The 24,813-nt window shown below is 45.9% G+C and overlaps 1 protein-coding gene across 3 annotated transcripts in view; it reads left to right on the top strand.

Moving 5' to 3' along the window:
• LOC105568015 (fibroblast growth factor 18-like) overlaps positions 1–24,813 on the top strand; it is a 130,125-nt gene that overhangs the window by 54,554 nt on the left and 50,758 nt on the right. Inside the window, exon 1 of one of the 3 annotated variants that reach the window (XM_012023355.1) lies at positions 19,603–20,434. The exons of the other annotated variants lie outside the window; for them this stretch is intronic. Coding sequence (XP_011878745.1) covers positions 20,415–20,434 — 20 coding nt within the window. The 5' untranslated portion in view covers positions 19,603–20,414. Of the gene's footprint in view, positions 1–19,602; positions 20,435–24,813 lie in introns of those variants that run through there. 3 annotated transcript variants of the gene reach the window in all.

The following is a 24,813-nucleotide window of genomic DNA, read 5'->3' as shown; positions in this document are numbered from 1 at the left end:
AGACTATTCAACTTTTTAAAATGTCTTTTTATTGCCAAGATACCAAAAAAATTGGAAAAATCGACCTAAGTGCGTTAACTAGAAATTAAATAGTCAAAAAGTAAAGAAGTTGAGGTGGTTTACCACCATGCTTCAAGGGGTTAAATAGTGAATCTTACATTTTAATAAAACTATATTTTTTTTTTTCATAAACACTTTCCATAGACTTGCACAGACGTTATCACGAAAGAATATTGAAGTTTAATTTTATTTTGAAAGTATCGCGAAAGAAGTACATTCCACGTGTATCTTGTATTTTTATTGATAATACAAGAGCTTATCTAGCACGTTTCCAGTAATATGGCATAATCAATACAAATAATAAATATTTTAGATAACATATGTGCTATATGTTATAAGATTAATCTTTAATAAAAGCGGCATTGCGTTGCAAGCTAAGATAATTCGTTTTTATTTTTAACAGTAATTTCAGACGATTGATATAAACGACCAAGGTGCTAATTTGTGTCGCTATGAAGCGAATCGTTTGCGAACGGCTGTTTAAATTCGCTTGGATGCATATTAACCAGGCGACAATTTTAACAAATGCTCATGCGATACATTTGAATAATAACATTCGAAATCTATTGAACCAATGTATTTTTATCTTTCTTCGTCGTTGCTGGTATTATGTATGTAGAGAACGATTCACGCGCATCTCCGTTGGCGTCGCGCCGGTTTACGATCGCGACCTCTCATCCCTTCTCCACCCTCTTTGCTCGCATTTACATTTTTATATTTATCACAAACGGGCACCGCGGCACGTTTCTCATAGACAGATACTTTCCCTTTTGCTAAAGATTCATTCTTTTTAGTTTATTAATTTCCTTCATTTTAGTATAATTATTTTGATGAAGCTATGCATATATACTTTTGTTATTCGTCAAGTGAAGTGTATCGAATAAGTCTCAAGTGCATCGAAGCGCACTTCAGAATTTTATTTCAGGGCAGTATAAACCGATACTGCTCATCTTGGCCTCGTCACTCTTGTCTGATATACCGAGAAAGTCTACGGAAAGAGAAAAGAATCGGGCGCGGAAAGTAGAAGATGGGACTTGGCGAGCGTAGATTGTATTATGCAGAAACTGTGGTGACGAGAGGAGCGTTAATACAAGCGTGGCTGTAAAAGCACCCTCTCGGATATCATGCGACGCGATTGCGGGGGGGAAGAGACAGTTATTCGCGCGCGAGTGAGATCTCGCGAGGTCGATGTCGCGTGCCGTCGCCCCGGCACGACGTTGATCCAACGGCGATACGTGGGCCGCGGGATCGTTGGAATTTTTCGCGAGACGATCTTGGAAGAGACACCCGTTAGAGGCAACGTCGCCGATCGTATTTTCACAGCGGCGACGTGTACATCGCGCGGCCGCGCCGTCGGTGTGCCGCCGAGGTCTCTGCACCCGGGGCACCGATCGATAATCGATGGAACAAAAAGTTAGAATTTGTTTACAGTTTAGTAACCCAAATCAGGGCGGCGGCCCGCCATCCTCGGCCAACCCTCTCCAAACCCACCCCCGTGCTGGCCGCACACCACCAACTACCACCACCGCCGCCGACATCTCCGACCAACACGAGCCAGCGTTCCCTCTTTCGACGGCGCTCTCTCCGCCACCACCATCGTCGGCGAACGTACCTCGTCACGAACGACGCCGTGCGCGCGGTACCAACACCAGCAGCGAGCGGAGCGGCGCTACCAAAGCGCCAGCGGCTGTTACACAGGCAGACCACCTATACCCAGTCGCCGTCACCGACACGTCGTAGTCGAGCGTATACCCGCCGCTCGTATCACTTTATTTTTCCCCACTTTTCCCTGCCCGCGCGCCGTTTCGTTCCGTCAGACGAGTTTGCCGAACTACTTGCCCGTCCTGGCCCCGAATGCATTTGTCAAACGGTGAAACAAATTGGTAGACAGCTCACAAATACCAGCGCGTCGCTCGCCGCCGCGCACTCGTCGGCCACGTAAACTGCCTTTGACTAATGTGTTGTTCATCCCCCGACACGGCTCATGTACTCCACATTCGACGAATTTTATAACTCGCATCTTCCCCCCTCGTCCCTGCTTCTGTCCCTCGTCGCCCCGTTGCGCTTTCGGCCCGAGAGAGCGATTCGCTCGCATACGTGCGAGGGTTAACATCTCGATGAAAGAACAGCGTTGAGTTACACGCTACTTTATGACGTCTCTCGCCCTCATCTACGTATCTCTCTGCCCTCTTCGAGTCACCCCGACGCTCATATTCGATATTGATCTGAAAGAATTTGTTACCACCGCGGCGATCTGGAGCGAGCGTAAGATAGCCGGATGTTTTTGCTCCGAGTCGAATAGTACGATCGTAATAATTCATCGATATGAATTTAGTGCTGGATATTTTTAGACGATGCAGAGTATATTTACATAGTCGTTCGGTTTTGACAAAAGGGACGGGTTTGATGAGAAGATGAATTTTCTAAAGAAAATGACTGCTAATCAGAATTCTTCAATGCCGCCAGCGGTAATTAACAACGCCAGTGTTTTCTTGACCATACCTGGCATCTTTAATAATACAGAAAATTTATAACTTACAAATTTTTAACTTGAAAATCGCGCATTCGACAGTTTTGTGTACAGCCGACGACCTTTATCGGCGCGCAGTTCACAAAACTCGAAAATATACGCGAAGACAATATCTTTATACTGTTGCGACAATATTATCATATGCCTCGGTGGTCAAATTGGTGAGACGCCCGTCTAGAGTGTAGGCAGGTCCAGGTTCAAACCCTGGCTGAAGTAATATTTTTCGCAATAAATTTTCTACATTGTTAAAGATGAAAGACACTGACAATGAGGGGTCTCTCTCAGTGCAGGTGTGGTCAAGAAAATACTGACGTTGCGCATTTTGTCGCCTCACACGAAATACGCCGATAATTCTTCGGGGAGGAATCTGAACGTTTTTTAGGCCGGGCAGGTAGACGGAGTCGGGTGAGAAGTGAGCTTGTACTTTTTCCTCCGAGTGCCTCCGTTCGAGAGGACTTAGCTGAAATAATATACAGGGTGAAAAGAACACTAAATATTTCTCTGGGGCAAGATATGAGCCAATTTCGTTATGCGTGTGGCACCCATTATACGGGGACCGTTTCTTCTTTTTCCAAGCATTAAGCGTCGTGACTTCACCACTTTGCGTAACATGTTTCTCCCACGGACTTTTACTTTCCAGAGACCGATTTCATTGTAACTTTATTCCGTCTCCGAGTATATTTTTGGAAAAACCCTCTCTCCGGCTATATAAATTTCTCTACGTGAAACTTTCAGTTGGACCACACAAGTGTAAAAATCTGAACGATACGGTTCCATTTGCGATATGAAACGTCAGGAATTTAAAGAAATGAACGAGGCAGCGTAATTTTTTAGACCATCGTGTAAATACCGCGCGGGATGAAGCGTTATAATGGCAATATTTACGAGTACATTTCATTCCGCTCGACAAGATAAGTGACGGGGCGTCGAGTACTCATTTCCTTCCGCGCTTCCGCCATCCAGGAACGCGAAAAAAAAATACTCTCAAGTACTTGGGGAATCTGATATCGATTGATCGCACAACCGGCCAGTATCTTTCTCCGAGAGAACGAGAGACAGGGCGATGACTCTCTCTTTCTTGCCCTTTCTCCCCTCGCTCGCCCCGCGCGGAAACACAGATATGCTCTCTCGAATAAGTAGAATCGATCCGCGAGCCTCGCGCAGCGTAGCGCGGATACGGCTGATGCCTAGGTGTTGGATTTTATGACTTATTGACTCTCGTCCATGTTTACCGGACTCGGTGCGACGGGCATGCGGCGCCAAGCGCCGGGAATGCGGCCACCTTTGCGAGCGAACGAGCGGCCGTCGGATACGTCAGATCGATCGATCTCCTTCTCTCAGTCTCGTTGTTTTTGGCCGTCCCTTTTTTGCGCTCTTGCCCGGATCGTCATCAATGTAACGATGACGATCGTTATCGGCGAGCGACGTTAATATCTCGCTTTACCCGTGTCGTGCCTGGGTGTTAATCCCAATTGCAACGGCACGGATGAATGATCGCGCTCCGCGGACTTTAACCCGGCGGTCTCATGAGAATCGCGATGGTAATGTTTTACGCCTGCATAACAAGACCGCCCACATTTGAAAACAACAATATAACCAAAAGTCACGTTGCCCCGTCGTGATTGACGATCGCTCGAGTATGATTCGTCGTACGTGACGGATGCGCGAACGGCGTCAACGTTAACACGGCGTTGCATTTCTGGTTGCACCCACGACGTCGAATCCGTGGTGCGAGTAGAGTGCGCGCAAGAGTGCCGCTTTTCAGCGGCGAACGCGAGGATCCCGCGTAATCCTCATCCAGCCAGCCTGCGGAACGCCGCCGAGATCTCTCCCACACAAATATTGAATTTCCTTGATACCGAGCCGCGCCGCTCGGTGATAAAACGCGAGCGATGAAAACATGATCGAACGACTTGTAAACTGACGCCGGAGAGAGTGTATCCGTATGCATAAGTGATGCGAGGGGCAAAAGTACAAGAACGAATGGTATTGTCATGGGCTTTAACGAAAGCTGATTTTTATATTTAGCCCGTAATAACTGGAGCGTACAACTTGGCGTGCACTTGACAACCGAAGATCTTGAAACCTTAACTTGAAACTTTTTTGCCTAATTATGAATGATTCTAGTGGAAGTAAAGACACAAGAATGAATTTAAGACATCGATATTAGTTTTTCAGAAAGGGTAAAAGCGAGGGGGAAATCGCTGACCAAAATCTTGTACACCAATGCCCACTAATGCCCAGTGGGCATTACTTTATCTTTATAATGCCCCAACAAAGCCTAGTGCCCAAAAAATGCCTAGTAATGCCGCAAATCTGTACACCACAATGCCCTCGACGGTTTTCCCCTCGGGTAAAGGAGATAAAATTACAACAAAAGAAATCGTCTGTGCGTCGCGATTGTTACAAATCGTGGCGCTTATAAAAATTCTATTTTATATCTGTTTATATCTGTATTATCTGTAGAGCCGTCTTCCGGCTTTCCCCTTTTTTCCGCGGTGTTATCGTATTTTCCGCGATTGATATGGAATACGCATTATAACATTACATTTTTTGAAACGCGAGCCAATTTCTGTGCACTGCGACGCAGAAAACACGTGTCGATGCAACTTCGTGGGGGGGCATATCAGCGATTTATCGAATAGCTACGGGATTAGCTTGTTATTGGACGATTGCGCGCGTGATGATCGCGTTATCTGCCATTGGCAAATAGAAATGCATTTTTTTTCGCGTGAATGCGAAAGAAAGGAATGCCGATCGGTGCGACCGGAAGTCGCCCGGAGCCGATGACTGGCCCGTGACTTGTGCGGCGTGATACAGGTGTCTGCACGCTGTTATTACGCCACGTGAAAGTATAGTTGCCACAGGAGAATACATAAATACAGGCGTACCTTTAATATAGCACGGCCGTAATTTATTTACAGCTGTCGCCATTTTTCGCACTACATATTCGTTCTCACCAGCGATATCGGGAGGTTTTCCTAGAAATTTCGCGACCGGCCCCGTGCCCCGGAAGTCCCATATTATTCATGAATAATGCATGAGAATTTCGCCCAAGAAACGTTCTGCTTAATTAAATGCGCGGTTATGTACACACTAGATTCAATCACGTAATACGAACAGCCGGTACGTGATCTCCAACATCTAATTATTTCATCGAGCAAATAAATAAATTTCTATTGGTGGACAGGAAATGTAATTTATGACATTATCTGGACGCGCAGTCGGTAGTAATTGAAAAGTCATCGGCATTTCTGAAAGGAATAGGAAAGACGTAAGAACGTACGCGCGGGATATTCGAAACGTTCGATGATTAATGAAAGATGACGCATTCCTTTTATCGACGCGTGGACTCGCGTATCGATGATTTTCGGGGGATTTAAGTGGCTCTCGTAGACAAAGTGCGCACATTCGATTTGGTATTTCCAGGTGATAACGAGCGGGGTCGATTCCGCGAAAACGGCGAGGAGTGTTCTTCGCTAGTGCTCCTGGTACCAACGCATGACGACTATCGCGAAGAAGTCGGACAGTGCGCTTATGCAAACACTTTTAACCGGGCGTTCCGCGGCCGTGTCGACTCGCGTCGAGCTGTATCTCTGTGAAGAACTCCTTTTCCCCAGCCTCTTCGTTGTAGCCTCCTTGTGTTTGTCTACGCTCGTATTTGCCCGACGCATTCCACTGTCGCTCGCTTTGCACCAGCGCAATCAGTGAGCGGCTGTGGCGAATCGCTGCGCTTTGTAGATTATCGTTGTCTCCAAGAAATCTTGTTTTAATCATGATCAATCTCTCGCTGTGTTATTGCAGCAGCTATTAAATATTAATAGCTTAAGGAATAACGTAATTGGGTAAATACAAATGTGTGCTGCTTGGAGATACACAAGGAGGTAATAGTAGCCTTTTTTATTCACGAGGCAGTGCATCTGACACAGCACATCACAAAGATAATTGTTTATTTATCGCATATGTATACAAGTTGTTTTATTTATTATATTTATATCTATATGCGTATCAGTGCATGTAGATACTCGTGGAGCATGTGTCAAGCTGGATTAAAACGGCGATGAAACACGAAGAAGCTTGTAAAAGGGGAGGCAAAAAGTAAAGATCCACTTTTACCAATCACGTTGATCGCAACACGTTGCAAACGCTTGCCGAACATCGCATAAGCGTATGCGTGTGCGTGTGCGTGAGAGCCGAGGGGGATGTCCTAAGATTTGTCACTGTCGCGGACCGTTCGGCAGCGATAATATTCGCAAGACGGATCATCCTCGGTTTCACGAGGTTTGTTGAACACAACTGTCTACATATTCGATGTCTACACATTCGGTGGGGAAACTCGATCCACTCTTCGACCACCCATCGGCATCGTTAACGATACCATTCCTTCGCTCATCACGAATGATCTTGCAAGAAAGTCACGTTTTCTAAACACTCCCGTTTCAGATTTTAGTGGCGTGAAATATCTCTACCGATTTACTTTTATTTCTAAATGCAGATTGAGTAACATCGCAGAATTAAATTTATATGTGTGCAGACCTGTATACGACACATTTTATTTTTAGAGCGTTCTTCACAAATTTTAAAACAAAAGTATATCTATTATATTTTAGAAAGTTTTCACGCGCGCGCGCGCAAAACCATATTTAAATTGTATGCCAAGCAGAAAGCTTCTACTCGTAACAGTTTTCTATACTTTTCGTATCTTTGAATAGCCGTTGAATATGAGTGGCGACCGTATTTCTGGTACAGGCTCTTTTCGACGGAGGTCAGGAAAATTGGGACGTTAGAAAACGTAACACCGGCGTGTGCGAACAATCGCGTACTTATTGATTCGTTGCACAAAGCCCCTGTTACATGGTCGCGATTGACACTACTCTACATCAAGGATTAATTCAGAATAACATCGGCGATAACAGTTTTAATCTTAGTCGTGGCTAATATTGGTCGATCGTTGGCTTATCGACGATATGAAACGGTTGGGTGGCGCTTGAAGAAATTACAAGAAACGTTCCTATGAATGTTATTCACGCGCCGAATGGATTTTCGAGAAGTCTGTCGATGAATAATGAGAACATTTTATTGAGATCGAATAAAATTTCCAAGCTTTGAAACTTTAGAAACACATTATCTAGAATTATCAATGCTTTTGATAGAAATTGGTTCAAGGCTAAGATTAGTATCAATTTCGTAGGATTAACGCAACAAATTGCAAAAATTTGCGTGACAGTCAACAAAGTAATCGTTTCAGCAGGCGTGAGAACGGCTTTATCGAAGAATTGAATATTTAGCTTCGAAATATCTCTTTATTCAAAATAAATACAACGCACAAGATGACAAATCATTGTGAGTCAAAAATGTGTCGGCAAGAATTTCATATTACTTAATTGATTTACTTTGCATACCTGATGTCCGTGTGCAGATGGGAATAAATTATAAAATAAACTATAATAGCAGGAAATTAATATCCCCATTACAATGCGCAGAAATCGTCCACGGTCGATTGAAGAATTGATTAACATTTAACAGTACGGCACTGTCTGTGCGTTGTAGCTTGGTGTCGTTAAAATCTTGATTTATTATTCTCTCTTTCTCTTTGCCAATGTGTTTATTATTTTGTACATATCAGCAGCAGACAATTTTAAAAATATATACAATTTTGTCAAATATTCTAAGATAATCATTGATAACCGATAATCGTTGAGATTGCTTTTTATCTCAACCGCATCTCGACCCGGATATCTGAATTCTTAACAAGTAATATGTCAACAAATTCCTTTATAGAATTAGCATTTTCCGACTTTTGTCTGTGCAAGAAACGATTTTGATTTATCTATTTCACTGTGTTGATCAATTAATACGAGAGCTTTTGATGAAAAGTTACACTTAGAAACATATGTTACGAATTAATTAGCAAGGAATCCCAAATTTTATTCGAAGAGGGTCATAAGAAAATATAAGAAATTTATTATGGACGCCCATTATTTCTTTGACAAATTGCGTGATTCGATTTAAACCGGTTAATAAGATAGGAGTGATCAATTAAAAGATTCTTAGTCATTGCTTATGCGCTAACACGATAAGTGCCTCACGCCAGTACCAGAGATATCTGGCGCTTGCGTAAAACGCGATAGAGTACGTGTGCGTAAGTCTTTCCACTAACCGCGCACGCATCTCGGCATGGAGCTTCAGAGCCGCCTCAGCGACACGTGGAACACCGCGCATCGACACGTGGACTTCGGTAACCTTCGCGCAGTTGACCACGTGGTTGAATGCGGTGAATCAAGCTTTTACCGGCGACAACGGTACTGCTCGCGAGACCACCGTCGGTCAAGCACGTACTTTCTCGGTAGAGGCAATACGTGTCCATAAATCATTATTATTGTATGACTCTAATTAACGATTATATGTAGAGGAAGGTCCTCTATTATGAGATAGGATCCTAATATGGGATAGCGGGGTTTCTGTTCAATTAATAGGCATCGTCACTTGATTCTGCCATGAATTTATTGCCCTTGAAGCGAAATCTGTTTAGTGGAAAATTCGTTGTTAGATTATGTAATCGTTACGAGAAAAGATTTGTGATTAAATTTGGGTGTTGAAAACCTACTATCTCATATTAGAGGACTTTCCTCTACGTATGAAGAACAAATCGTGAATGTTCCATTCCGCAATTAATTGGTAACGAAGAGACATAAAAACGCTATCGCGAGTGACGAAAATGACATTGCCGTGAAGTTTCTCATTGTTTTTTAATATCAAAGATTTTGCTAATATTTGCTGTTACACTGCACATTTTTATATACGAGTAACTACTCATTCAGCGCAGTTTTTAGCACGCATATGTACTGTACAATGGAATTCATTTATCTCTTTCGAAATTTTAAAAAGTTATATATATATATAATTAGTTTTTCTTTCTTATATCTTGTTAGCACACACGAAATATTTTAATTTTTATATTAATATTTTGTCTAAACATCGATAAGCGCGATGTTACAACGCATGCGTCATCTTCTTTCAACAATTCCTGCCACTGTTGAATTTCGCGTGAGGTGAACACGATTGCAATTTCCTGCTTCGTGTCAATATCGTAAAATGTTATTTATTCCGATTAAATTGACATCTGCATCCGGTTTCGTGATATGATTTCTGTGGGCTTTTCCCGTGTTCGCGCTGGAGGTAAAAGCGCTCGTGAGCGCATTGCGATCCTCGTATCGTGTACGCGCGGCGAATGCATACACCACTGCCCAACGACGATGATGAACATTACACGAGCGTTCCGCCAATCGCGTCGTGGTATATTCGCAGTCAATAAATAAGGCATAACGATAACGAAACTTTGCGGACGTGGCGTAAGGCCAATCTTATCGTGGCGCGCAGATGTCTCGAATCGTATATTCTTCAATCAACGGCAAAGCCTTTATTATAAGCGCGATTACGCCGCGCGTGCATATCTGTGCATGCTTGACTGCGCCATGTGCACCTCTCTCTATGCATAACGTCGGCTCGTCATATAGGTATGATTTAGAACACGTCGCAATATCTCGTTCGGCTGAGAACCGCGATAATGATTGCGTTCTATACCGAATGATGTGCTACACGATAGGACTGTACACTGCTGTGGTTTGCGCGAATTTAATTGCGCATTCGATAAGAGATATGTGGAGGAAAGTCTCCTGTTACGAGATAGGCTTATAATACGAGATAGTAGGTTTTCAACGTCCAAATTCAATCGCAAATCTTTTTTCGCGACGATTACGCGATCTAACAATGATTTTTCCACGAAACAGATTTCACTACAAGGACAATTTCACGATGGGACCAACAGAGATGCATTTTACTGTAGTACAAACCCCGCTACCTCATATTAGAAGCTTATCTCATAATAGGGTTCATGATCTTATCGCAGCTTATGAGCTAGGGCTTGTGGGCTTGTGGGCTTGTCCCGAACTCTCCTCTATCAAAGATGGCTCATATTTATTGTCGTCCTTAAGCAAGTCCTCAATTTTTCAAGATTAATATATGAGCGAAAAGCAAAAATAGATTAGGCTCTTTTTCTAATTTAGTTTGGTCGCGTGCACGTGTACGGCGAAGGCTTTTATCGTGATTGCGTGATTATCCAAATAAGGACAGCTCTCCGAGCGTCGGCGTACCTTTTGGTGCGCGCTTTGGTGATTGACGGCGAAAGAGCTCGAAGTGGACGAGAGGATCGTGAATGGAAATCTTGTGGAGCTCGGCGCGCTTTCTGCGAACAGAAAATCCATTCACACGTTCCCGGCCGTTTAAACAACAAGGGGACAATCCGCCACTTGTCGAGGCGCCGTTCTAACGCGTCTATTACCTGCTTGCAAATATTACCTCCGTAACTTAGAGCGTTTCCCTGGCGACGTTCCCGTGATATTTTACACGCTAACGCTCGTTTCCCATCTTTCGTGGAGATTCTCATTTTCATGCATATTCGCCGACAGCGAATGGCTTAGATGGTAGCCCTTGCAGGAAGACTGATTCCATAGTGAAAACAGGAGACGTATCCGAAGATAATTTAAGTCAACAATAATATTTCGCTACGTACTCGTCATCGAATATGTAACGTTTGCGGCGTCGCATCCGAATGTATGAAAGTCATCGCCCGGTTTCTGGTTTATGAATTTTTCCCTCCGACGCGTAAGCGACGCTTAAGAATGCGAAAAGCCTGAGCACCACTGTCCGGGCCACACATGCAGTATTATTGTTGCAGAGTGGACCTCTCATCTCACGAGACGCGGCTGTTGTTGTAGAGGCGTGAATGTTATTGCAGCGGAAAGTTGTGGTGTCACAAAGCTGCGGTGGGTCCGCGCGACGATGCAGATCGGCCGAAAGCGTCCAAGTGCCGCTGGACCTGGTCCCTTTCGCGTGTCACCGTGGAAAAGGCGGCGTTATACCGAACCCCCGTAACCGTAAATTCGCCGCAAGGACATCGTAATGCGCGAAGTAGCCGCGGTGGAGATACGTCGGCCGGCTACGTCATTATAGAAGCTCAAATTTCAGGCCCGGTGCAGTAAAAAGAATTATTAAGCAGTGAAAACCACGTCGTTCACTCGCTTTACGTCTTTTACGTTTATAGCTACGTCTTCATTCGCTCCTCTCGTGCGACTCCACCTAGCCGGCCGACCGCGTTCTCCCGTTAGCTTTGTCCGTTTCTTGGAAGAACAGAGGCTTCCCGGGACCAAAAGAGCGAAGATTTATTACACGCTAGCGATTCGATCAACGAGACGTGCCGTAAGATGTAAAGTGATAAAGTAAATCTGCGTTACGTAATGAATGAGAAATATCCGTATTAATCTTTGTCGCTCGCTTCTTCGTGTTTAAAAGTCTGACGTGGATAGGAAATCGATAACCAGACTTGAGTAACAAGCTCGAAATTAATAATGCAAGATATTAACGCTAATTGTTTGTCGCTTAAAATTGATCTGTAAATCTCCTCGCTGTTTTGTGTGGTTTAATAGCGCGCATGTGTAAAAATAGCGATCACGCGACGGCTCGTAAGTTAGTCGGTCTCGAAGTTTGAATAACGAAGTTAGAAATGTGCGCTAGACGTTAACTTTTATGTACTGCACACAATTCACCGGAGTACATTTCGCTTCTGTCTGGTTAATTTTACGTTCGTTCGAGAGTTGGCACGGGAAAGTTTCTCCGTTTCTCCGAGCGAACGCGGCGTCGCTTATTAATTCTTAAGCGGCGTTTAAGTCAGCGCGAATGCGTTGGCAGCGGCGGGAATTCTTGACAAATTTTAAGATTGACGAAGGAATCTCGGAGGGGGAATTGTTGGTAATAATTTGGAGAACCGCGATAGACCACACAGGACCGGAGGGGTGTATCCTCGGAGGGTCCTGACTCCCGAGACGTAGGTATGTGTAAACCTTCTGGCACGTTACGGTGAAATAAAACGTGAGCGTACCTGGCGTGCCTCCATCCACTTCCAGATCCTCTCTCACGAATCTTGCGAGACACCGCCGACCGCGTCGTTACGTTAATGGGACGGGCGCTATTATTTAATTCCACCAAATTGCCGGTCGGCCCACTGAAACAGGCGTAAAACCTCCTAAAAACCGCCGCGGGTCTCTCGTACTCCCGGATTCTACGCGGGAAGGAAGGAAAAGGAACGGACTAACGGGCAAATAAAATCCGAGGAAATCGAACTCGGCCCTCACCAACGCGATCGTCCCGCCGTAATTTACATTTGTGCAGGCCGACATGCGTATTCATACTAGGAGGGCCTGATTATTTTTCTGCCGTCGTTAATGTTCCTATTAATTTATTCCATACGGAACGGGGAGGGACAAGCGGACGTGCCGCTAAATCCACATGTGAGGAAAACTATCGAGTTGGTTTTCTTTCAAATATATTTTACGCGCACATTAGAGCCTACGATCATTTTTTAAATATACAATTGCCCTACTCTCTCTCTCGCTCTCTCTCTCTCTCTAAATACAAAATATACAACATCGCTTTTCTAAATACACATGTACAATGTGCTCTTCTGAAGTATACAATTTTTCAAGAACTGTTGTTGAAGCCGCACCACTGAACTCGCTTTCTAAAAGGGCACAAAAGAGTCGTAGACAATCTCGCCAGTCGGACAACTCGTCCATCCGGAGAAAGGAGTCGGCGCTGCGCCGCGGACGTACATGCGGGAGTTGAGTTACGTCGCGGTGTCGCGCGAGAGCAAAGGAACGGAGGGAGAGGAGAGGAGAAAACGTATTAAAAGGGCATAAGAGAGCGGGCCGCGACCGCAAACTGATTAAATGCGGTCGGCGCGGGCCGCGCCGCGGGACCTAATACGAGCATCGTGTAAGCTACACGACTCGAAGGGGACCCCGTATGACGCGCGCGCGCGCGCTTACCATACACTCTGGTGCTCCACGTGGTCCGTTTCTCACTCTCGGCCTCTTTGAACCAGTTTCTCTACCCTTCGCGTTTAACGCGCGCGTTTTGCGCCCGCCGCGGGCGAGCCGGAGAAACTGTTTTCGCATCTACCCACACTGAAAACGATTCGGTTTCGTAATCCGCGAAAAGCGCGTTCTCGCCGCGATCTTACGTAAACGTGTACGCAGAAATCATTACCGGGGCATAGTAACTATAATAATTGTCGTGTGTAGATTCTTCGCACACTCGACTCGCGCCGATGCGCATATCAGTCGTTCGTGTTGATGCAGAAGCGCGGCATGCACGTATCATGCCCATGTAACATTCTCTTCATTAGAGGCGCGTTAAAAAGAGTTTTACAATGTTTTCGTATCTCGCGTTCTTGCATCGTGACGAGGGCGTCGTTAGTTCTTCCTGCTGAACGATTCGTGTAAAAAATGTCTACTTTTTCAAGTTGGAATATATTTATTTATCGGAAAAAATAGAAAGAAACAAAATATAGACTATTTATTTCCGCTTGCATTTTGAATACGTCTAAAGCGGTGATCTTTTTAAAAAAAACGAAGCTCGTCATTTTTTTTAAGACAATGTTCTAGTAACCGTCTGACAAATATCGAACGGATATGTACATTGGAGCAAGAACGTTTGATTGGCACGCAGTCTGTAATCTCTGACAGCGATGACTCACAATAACATTTCGTGGATCGCTGTCCAGGCATAGCTTGGAAGATAAACGGTGTTTTGATTGGGCGTGTATTCAAAAGAGCGTCGACATTTATGTATAATATTTCGCGCATTCTATATAATCTCATTTTATGTATATATTATTTTACATATATTAATAGACCCATAGACATAATATACCTAGACCGAGCGTTTGCCTTTATTTGAGCGCTGGGGGTAGAGGTTCACGTAGAAAAGGACAAACTCTGTTTTGTGCCGTTTCGTTCTCTTTTGTTCACATGTGAACGAGTTCGATGTGAACGAGAGAGAACACGAAACAGAGTTAGTCCTTTTCTACGTGAACCTCTGTCCCCACTGTTCAATGCTCGGTCTAGATATATTATGTCCACAAATAGACTATTGTTAGATAATCCATAAGGCAGTCGTTTCTTTATGAAACACAAGGCCGTTTTAATACTGTTCTTTGTTTCAAGCTTAAACGATTAAACAAATTTGTTGGCAATTATGCAAATTTACCACTGTAAGGCGCGAGAGTTAAAACGTCATTCATCGCCCGTAAAATGAAAAGGGAGAACATATCTTTGGTATCTCGTTTAATCGTGCAATCAATGCCGAGCAAAATAGGCCGCGATTTTTTACGTCCTAAAATTGGTCGCAGGTTGCAAGCAGGTAGCAGATTGCCACGCGAGTGACTAATTGGCGCGCAGACTGCAATCTACAGCCTGGTAAGCTTGTGACAAATAGAGGTAGAGGAACGCGCATCGTTTGTGACATAACGAACCGCTTAAAACGTTTCCTGTCTACATAAGACTTATCGTATCAATTATTCACCGGCGTAATAAATACGGTGCACACTTTGAAATATCAGCGATGTTTATGGATGCAGACATTATTACATTTGCGGTGTCATTAGTCATCATATATTTGTAACACCGAGCGTCTCTACTTTGTACACGAATCATCTCTCAAGTCGAGGTGGAAGAAGGTCGGAGAATTTAATGCGAGAAAACGTGGGACAGATAGGGAGGCACATTTCGTTTGTCAATTTGAGCTATAAGAAAAATAGCTCTTCTATTTAAAAAATTGCATTGATTAGCTGACACGGTCAATAATGTTACTAATAGCACAAGGTATTCTTGCTCGTTAACAATATTGACCTTTGGACCAAATCGAATCTTTTTCCCGATGCGGATCTTCCAAAAATACACCAGCGAGCGAGGCGCAATCAGTCGGATTAGCACATGTACGGCAGCAAAACTCCGACATGGTCGATAAAGCGGTACGAGTCACGTTGCTTTTTATACGTATAGAAAGGCATTGCTCCGCTCGCGATATCGCCGTGATTCGAATTCCGTAAGATTACAGCATTAACCAATGGCGATTAATCGTCGACCGTCGTCGCAGTAGGTAGACGCTTTCCGTGAGGAATTCGGGGCGTTTGATCTCTTTTAAAAGCATGCGCCGCGGCCAGGTCTAATAAAGACTTGGTGCACGCGGACTCATTCGTTTCGGAACCGGCTAAAAATAAAAGGACGCCAGATAGACGTACACCGAGATATTTCAATCCGTGACCGTGTCATCGGTTACTCAGCATGGAGGAGTTGGAGGATGTGGGCAGCTCCCGCGAACGATTCGTCATTCGAGCAGATCGTAGTGACGAATATTAATCTACTTTGTATTCGTGAGCTTCGTTCTGAATGAGAAGAAATGTTCTTTCGGCGCTTCGTGCTGAATAATCAACACTTGCGCTCTTCGCGACGCTCCGGGCTTTAACCCGGTTAGTTTATCAGAGATCGACACGCGACCATTGTCTCTCTCTCTCTTTCTCTCACTTCGTAGTCGTCGTTGAAGGCTGAATGGATATCGGAGCAGATCGTGATAAGGCCGGTTACACATATCTATGGATCCGTATTTACTACACCGCAACCGAGAATTTCGTCGGGTAGCAGGCGGGTTGTCGTCCCTCGAGAAGGTAGACGAATGAAGTAAAAGGCACCTTCTTAACCTCTCTCAGGGAGATTTCTGTCCCGACCAGCGAACAAAGATCCCATTCCGTTGTTCTATGATTTACACGAGCGTCAACTTCAGTTCAGGTATACTGGACCGAGCTTTTGGAGTTTTTCCATGCCACCGGCACTGATACTTGTCACCTTTAATAATTAAATGATCCCAATTCACCTTCGTCCACGCACCAATAGGATAGTCACTGGTTTCTTTTTTGTAGCGCGCGTGTGTGTGTATGTGTGAGGTGAGTTTCTTTAGAACGACTTTAGAGTGAGTCAAGAAAGATTCAACGTGTAGAGGTAGGTAGCCCAACGCAGACGGTGTAGATGAATTTAGATAGGTAAAAACCACCCACATAGCACGTAATATTACATTTCCAATGTAATATTACAATAAAATATATCGGAAATATTACTGATGTATCACTGTAATATTAAACTGTCCGCCCAATGAAATATTACCGAGATAATCGTAGTAATATTGCAAGGAATGAGATTAGAGTAAACCCGGGTATGACGGAAGAGATAGTCACAGGCTGTAGAATCTCTCGAATAATTGTTTAATAGTGCGTTTCTGTAGTCATTCTCAAAGATGATTATATCGTCATATTACAAATTACCCTTATAATATTGTATTCATACTTCAATGCGAAATACATTGGAAAGTGCCAAACAGCAACGTGACATAAATGACGTAATAAAACGTAATGAGACGTAATTAAAAAGTCATGTGACTTCATCTTGCGCTACTTTGGATCTGATATATTGCAGCAACATTACTGTTATATTACTGTGTAATATTTCTATGTAATGTATCTGTAATATTAATATTAATTAAACGGTCCGTTATCGACTATGTTTGTTGATTTCTTGGTAGGATAAAAATATTCAAAAGATCCATAAAAAGTGTTGGAGACCTCATTATGCGAGGGCATAAGTCGCTCGCTATGTTATACGTGCGAGACAGGATTTTACAATGGGTGCTTGCACCGAAGGGCCGTTGCCCGCGAGATACGATCCTAAAAGGCGCCGACGTTCTCCCACGCGATGCCTCCTCGACGTTCGATGAATTAGGCAATTTGGAATAGGATTTGGCGACACGTAGTCGGAACTTTAGGAAATAGCCGAAAAGGGACGGCGGACTCAATCTCGTAAAATATAAAATGGCGAGACCCTAATGTTCAGACGAGGGAAGCTAATTAAGGCAGCCTGATAGCAAGTTAGGAATTAACTTTTCGAAAACTTGTTCTCCGCCGACAAATCTGTCGCTTCGATCTATGCGCTTCTTTAAAATATTTTAATCTAACAAGTATACTCAACGCGTAAAGTATTTCGTGAGATTTTCTTATCGCATCACGCCATCTATTACGTGACGAATGTCTGAAATTTGAAAAGTCAACTACTCCTCAATGCGATTGAATCGTGGAGTATATTTTTCGCTGACTTGGAGGTGACAACATTAAATATCTTAACAAACAAGTTTCCGATTACAATCCTGTTCAAGCCGAGGACAACGCGAAATTGAATGTATTGTACGACAACGTTTTGCCGCCCGCACTTCAGAAGTTAACTCGCCAACACCCTAGTTATCGCGACACTATTAAGTGTTACGTGTTGCACAAAATGTTCTACAATGCAGACACTATCGCCGACTATCTTACATGCCGTCGGGCATATTATCTCGGATATTGAAACCGTGTTGAACACGCATTTTAATAGCGCAGCATAAGCAAAAGCGCCGTGGAACGTACTCGCTCGGCGAAGGCTGACTCCTCGCCGTTATCGAGACAAAGCCGAGCGACGCAGTGTGACAACGCGGAGAGACGATCGCGCGTGACCATACGGTTGGAATAATCGGCGCGCGGCTCGATTGATAATTAATTTATCTCGCCGCGCCGGATCACCGGGCATTCGCGACGCCGCCGCTCCGTCATTAGTGATCCGTTCTCTCTCGCGGAGACGAGCCCGACGTCGCAAATCTCTCTCTCTCTCTCCTCTCTCGCGCCACTGGCATTTCGATCGTCCTCGCTCGCTCGCTCGCGGACAACGCGGGTCTCGCGAGAGAATCTTCGAGTTCCCCGCGAATGGTGCAACATTCGACATTCATTGAAATATGTTAAAATAATCGTGCCGTCGAATCACGCTCGGGAAAACAAACCTCGGGCTCTCGGCGTCGCCGCGGGGATTGCGCAACCGCCCCGCTCGTCACCGCCGCTCGGACGGCGCGGCGGAATATCGCCGGCCGATGCGACTTGCACCGTAATTTATACACCGCGCCGGCCGTCCGCGTCCGATGGCGAAACGAAAGTAATAAAAAGAGACGAATAAATCGCGCGCGCGCGAATGGCGCGGACGCGCCGACCCGCCTGCCGCGATCGCGGCGAGAAACCGCGATCTCCTCTCGCGTGCGGCTGCCGCGCTTTCGAGCCGCGGATCGTCCGGCTGTTGCAAAGTGACCTTTACGTTATTGTGCGCCGAGTGTGTTGCGTGATGGTTCAAAAATGCGCGTGTGCGCGAAACGCTCGGACAACAATCGCGCCAGGTGCGGAGAGAAGCCGACGCGCGGTTAGGAAGAACATTCTGCGAGAGATACGGCGAGGAGTATCTTTGAAAACTTTGCGGGGAGAGATAGAGAGGACGGCACGATGGTAGGGAGATTTGTGCCGATATCGCCAGCCGTGCCACCCACATTTCCGAGCGACCCGAAGACGCGCTCCCAAAGTTTTTATGTTATCGGGCATTGAGAAGATAATGGCTCAAGCCGCCAAGAGCGTGCACCTGATAACGCTTCGAAAGTGTGACGAGTTGCAGTTTTCTAGCGGCCGAGTCGACGACGACGAGCGGGAAGTCGATCGAGAAGGATTCGGCTGCGAATCGAAGAAACTGGCGACCTGTGGAAAATTTTTGGAAAACGCTCCAGAACGTTAGAGTCACGGGTGGAATTGAACAAGGTCCGAGCGCTCGCCCGAAGACGAGCGCGAGACAGGTGGCACGAAACCGCAACGCTGCTCCTAGGAGCAGCGCGAACAGCAGGGCAGGGCGCGCGCAAGGGTTGCCGCCACGTGTTTCGCCGTGAAATCGCCGCGACCTTTTCCGCCCCCCTCTCCGCGCTGGGCGCGTTTCCATATCGTTTCGCTATAAAAGAGAGCGCGGTGCGTGAGGCAGAAGGTAGGGTTGCGCGGCAAGCGGGGGCGTTCGTTTTGTGGAGAACACGCCGCGCGCGGAGGGATAGGAGGAGGGATAGGGAAGAGAGCACGCCGATGGAGGGGCAGTCTCGTGTACGATACGAGTGGAGGGGTGGCGAGAGAGGGGTGGGGGTACGTTCTAGTCGAGCGGTAGCGGCACTGCGGCCAGGTAAGCGACGAGCGAACACTAGTGGGGCTGACTTGCGCGCCTTCGAGCCGTCGGGATACACGGCAGCCGCAGCGGTACCGTCGTCGTACACTGTCGCGCTACGCGTGCCACACGCTCGTGTCGCCGCACCGTCGTCGCCGTTGACGAGCTGGAGCCCCAGCGAGGCCCGGTCGCCCTGGACCTCGCACCCCTCCGTCGTTGGCCACGCGGCCGGCCCGTATTCAGTCGCGCCGGCTCCCTCGCGTGGAAGAGAACGCGGAGGGTTGATCGCGTTCCCGCGCGCGTGTTTACCGGAGCGGCGTCGTTTCACCCCCGCCGAGTGTGCCGTCCGCCGGTGCCGCTGACTCCTCGTGATACGATCGAATTATTGGCGCGCCTCCAAGCTGCGACGTCGCTACCCGAGGATACGATTGCGCGTCGCGGTCGTTGGAGATTTCGCGCGAATCGAGTGAGCCGCGCATGACCGACCGGAAGTCACTTGGGGATATACTGTGTAGGCTCGTGTCTCGTGTCGCACGTTACCTGTAGGGCCACGCTCGCACGCTGGTCGATCGGTACCTACGCAGCACACGGCGAGAGTAGTGTACAAGTCGGTGGAAAAACGTGGCGACGACCGCCTAGTCTCGGAGTGCTCCAAGTTTCGGAGCGCGAGTTTCGGAGTTTCCGCTTCCCGCGCGTCTCGAGCCAAGTGGACGCGGTGCGAACGATTCGAGTGCTGTCGACCGGCCGTAGGGCCGAGCGGTGTGTTTCGCGCCACGCGAAGGGCGGCAAAGTGCTAAAGGAACAGCGGCGTCGTTAGATGCGAGGATTTTAAAAGCAGCTTACCCGGAGGCCAGCCCGACGCAATGCGTCGACGCTGCTGACGCAAACGCGCCTGGATGCGTCTCACTTTTAGCACGTGAGTGTCATTTTGATAAGCGTCATCGTCCGTTCTATCGACACCAACCCCGATCGTCACGAGGGAAGCCTCGTGCGTTTCGATCGAGGGCCGCGCGCGCGCGAATCGATCGTGTTAAGATGATTCCGAGGGGATTGGGTGGAAGGACGATCTCAGCATCCCCGCCGCGCTACACCGACACTTGAGCGTCGCTCTTCACCCTGCGCGTTGCGATTTTCCCGTGTGCCCGCTCATCGAATACGATTCTCGAAGAAAGAGAGAGAGAGAGAAAATTTCTTCGTCTATAGTGGTCTGCGTGTTGATGCTGCGTGCGGTGTTGTTGTCTATTGTTGTCTATTGTTGTTTGGTGGTACTAAGTGGTCGCGAGTGCGTACGCGACGACGACACGACGACGACGACGACGACGACGACGACGACGACGACGGTGGTGAATGATCCTGGCTCCGAGCTGACAAAGGTACTCGTACACGAATACTGGGATGACGTCCGCCTCGGATCACGCGGTTTCCTCACGATCTCGTCAATCCACGTCGTCTAACGCGGAAACAAATGTAAGTTTCCACACGCGTGGTCTCGCTGCGACCCATTGGAAAGTGGAAAAGACCGCGTGCACCATGGCGACGGGCGAAGCGATGAGGCGCGAGCGGAGAGCGGCTAGGTCGCTCGTGAAACGGAATTGAAATACATGCAATTCGATAATGTAAGAAACAACGTCGAATTTTACCCCAAAATAACTTGCGTTGTGTATGAATGGTGCGTCAGGCGTTCACTATAAAGGGTATTGAGCAAACTTTTTAATAAACTATGTCGAAGGATTTGTTTGACAAACGAGCTCTCCTCTGCTCTTCGCAGTTCGCGGCTTATCGTTCGTCAATATGTGACTTGAAACCGTCCATTTCTCGATCAAGTTGTTTGCTGATAATCGAAACACGCGGATTTGCTTGAGATCGTTCATCCATTGAACTCTTTGCGATAATAATAATAATGATATGCAGTGGAAGTCTGATTAACAATAAGATATATTTCATTCGATCGAGATATGTGTTGATTGTAAGATTCAACATGGAGGACACAGAAGGATCTCGAAGTCGTTCGTGAAGTGGTGTTTGTCCCCCAGAAAACCCAGTTTGAGACACGGTTCCTCGGAAACGACGCCAGGTAGTAAAACGACAAACGGGCTTCGACACGAAAAAGCGCGTCGGTTTTAAAATGCAGTTATAATCAAATACGGCGGGAGACAAGTCGTACCTCGCGAGTACGACGGCGCTTGTATAACGGTATCCATTATGAGCGCGACGCGCGCCTTGGGATAGTTTAAGGGCGAAGACGAGACTTCTCTCCTTCGGCTCCATTGGGCTCCATCTCCCCTGCATCGCGAGAGCGGTCTCTCGCGGTCGCGATTTTCGTCGTTAATTAATATTCTCGATACTTTTGAACGATGTCGCATTTTAATTTACGAAACGTTCGAAGACGAAAAGCTCGGCCTCCATATTGAAAAGTATCACTTTTAATTTGCTTGTAGTTCTGCTGGTACGTAACGGTCCCGAACAGCGGTACTCAACCACTGCGACGCGCGCAACCCTTCGCTACGTTGGCTCGGCACGGGAGATGAGCGTAACCGAAGGGTCCTTGATGTTTCGCACTCGATTAACAAAAAGCTATACCCTTTTTAAGCCGGTTTCGAGCTCTCGCCAGGTAAAGAAATTCACGCGTGTTTTCAGGTGCCTGCGACCTGCACGTTGAAGTCAGTATTTCATACTTCTCTTCGATTCCCTATCCTAATTCTTCATACTTGGCTCTAGTGACAATTGGATTTTATTACATGCACACGTTACGTTTTATTTACGTCAACGGTGCACCGTATGTTGCGTTGTGATTTTCGCGTAGCCGATCGTCCTCGCGGTGACTTGCAAGTGCTTATGTATTAAAGTGCGAATTAGTGCGTTAATTAGATAATATCCCATTTGAACAGTACTCGCGCTAGCCTCCGCTAATACCTCAACGATTTAATCCTCTTTTATCTTAAGTGCTGAGAAGTTTCGAGATGTCAATATAGGCATCTCGTGCGTGAACTCGTTCGAACGGACAGATTGAAAAATATCGACTGGACTTTCGAATCGTCAAGTGGGACACCTTATCGGGGATCTGCGCGAATAGGTTTCAATTTCGTTGGCGACCCACTGTCGCAATGGATCGTTCCGTTCTTCAGATCGAGTCCGCTCAATATACATAGCAAATCGACGGCTGTTCGCTTTTGATCGGATAAACACTCGATCATGGAATCCCGCCGTCCCGATGATTATCGACAAGGCGGCGAGCTGTCAGCAAGAAAATCAGACGACAAATCCGCGATAACAGGGCATATTTCAGATAAGGGGAACGCGCAATTAAAATACTTTTCAGATAAGCCCCGCGCGATCGGGCAACAGCACGGCACTTCCTCCTCTTTCTGACTTTTACCCTCTATTTTCCTCTTCCCCACCCCGAATCGCTGTACCTCGCGTTCGATCAATCGTTGAAAACCAATTAAAGCGACTCCCTATCAATGACAATTTGACGACTTTCAATCGTACGTCGCGAGCGTTCTTCTTTGTTTCGCGAGATCGCATGTCAGATCTTGCAGGAGCCCATTATCTACGTTCCGATTTATTCCGCTGTGGTTGCGATCCCTATAATCACTGGCACGCTTTCGTTCACCAACGGACGCGCACGCGTGCGGGGCGGCGTAACGCGTGTCATTCAGTTTGCGTTGTATGGGAGTCGGTCTAAATTGTAGGGAATTATCCCCCGCCTCTCGATATGAGTGACAGCATTCGTTGCGCCGCATAGTCGCAAGCCACAAGCTTGGACCTTTCACGATTCATTGGGTTTTATCGTATTTTCTAATAATAGTCGGGCGACTTTTGTCCGTGCGCACCTTGCTCTCGGACAGGCGGTTTTGAACGGATCGGTAGCCGATTGGCCGGGATTTTGTTGAACTTTTCGACTTTAATCTCTCATTTTCTCGCAACGACGACTCCAGTATTATTGTCGGTTGCTGCACCGTTAAAATTAGATGTTTGTGTCTCTTGTGGAAACAAAAAGATACAGCGATCACGTCTTGTCGCTCAAAGATTAGCATCTGCGTCCTATGAGAAATTCTTGCAAATTCTTTCTCGTGCACCGATCGATGTTCATCGAATGGAGCACGACGCTGGATAACGAAGCTCGATCCACGCCACGATGTGCAAACATTGTAAATCCCCGGCGACGCGTGTGCTAACATGAATAATAAGTGAACATAAGAAAGATTTTAGCGGTTATGGGACCAGCGGATGCACATAATGCACTTTGGTTCATGCTCAGGTCTCATTAAAGAAATACGCGGACATTTTAGACCTGGTCGCACCGTTTTTCCACGTAAAGCACTTTTAAAGTATACTTGCGAACTCGAGTATCACGCACAAAATTACGTCAACATAATAGACGTAAACATTACAAGCTTCTGGGTATTGTTTTGCAGAGGGAACGTAATTGAATATAACTTGGCAACAATTGTGTAAATTATTCTTAATTGTTTTATTAATACATTTTTCTGGCAAGATTGCTGCTCACAACAGAGATAAAAAGTATTTGGAGGGAACATTAACAGTAGGAAAATATTTAGGAATGTGCTTCTTAAAGTAATTTGAATTTAAATTTTAGCCGAGGGGAAAACCGCTGAGGGCATTGCGGTGTATAGATTTGCGGTATTACTAGGCATTTTTTGGGCATTAGTTTGGGCATTAGGTCTTGCTGCTAGGGCATTATAAAGATAAAATAAGTTTAAAAAAGATAAAATAAGATAAAATAAGATAATAAGATAAAGTAATGCCCACTGGGCACTGGTGGGCATTGGTGTACAAGATTTTGGTCAGCGGTTTCCCCCTCGATTTTAAATTATAGAGAGATACATTGGTGTAATTATTATATTAATGCGGTTCGAAGAGCAACTGGTGGAATATAAAATGGCGGAATATTATCGCGATCGTTATTGATGTCAATTGCAATGTATAACACACCTATCGAATAGTATCGATATACACTATATGGACGTGGAGACAATCCAATCAGGGAAAACAAGGTCGCGGTAATGATATTATCTGTCTTGTGTTACAGTTTTGATATCGAATATTGCGACAAGGTTTTATCGGGCAAATGGGTACATCTATGAATATAAAAAGTTGTTAAGATTTCTACTCGTTTAATATTAAAAATGGATTCGTAGATGTAATTGAAGCACGGTCTTTTATACCGGACGAAGTTCGTTCATGCGTTTTCGATCAGCACAGATAAAAAGAATAACAAACGTAGAAACTGAGCGAGCCTCGCGATTGTTTTCGTACATTACCATTGATATC

This window comes from Vollenhovia emeryi, unplaced genomic scaffold (genome assembly GCF_000949405.1).
Source record: "Vollenhovia emeryi isolate VEMERY1.0 unplaced genomic scaffold, V.emery_V1.0 DF939132.1, whole genome shotgun sequence".
Lineage (NCBI taxonomy): Eukaryota > Metazoa > Arthropoda > Insecta > Hymenoptera > Formicidae > Vollenhovia > Vollenhovia emeryi.
Note: the sequence above shows the minus strand (reverse complement) of the source record. Positions and strands in the feature narration are given on the sequence as shown.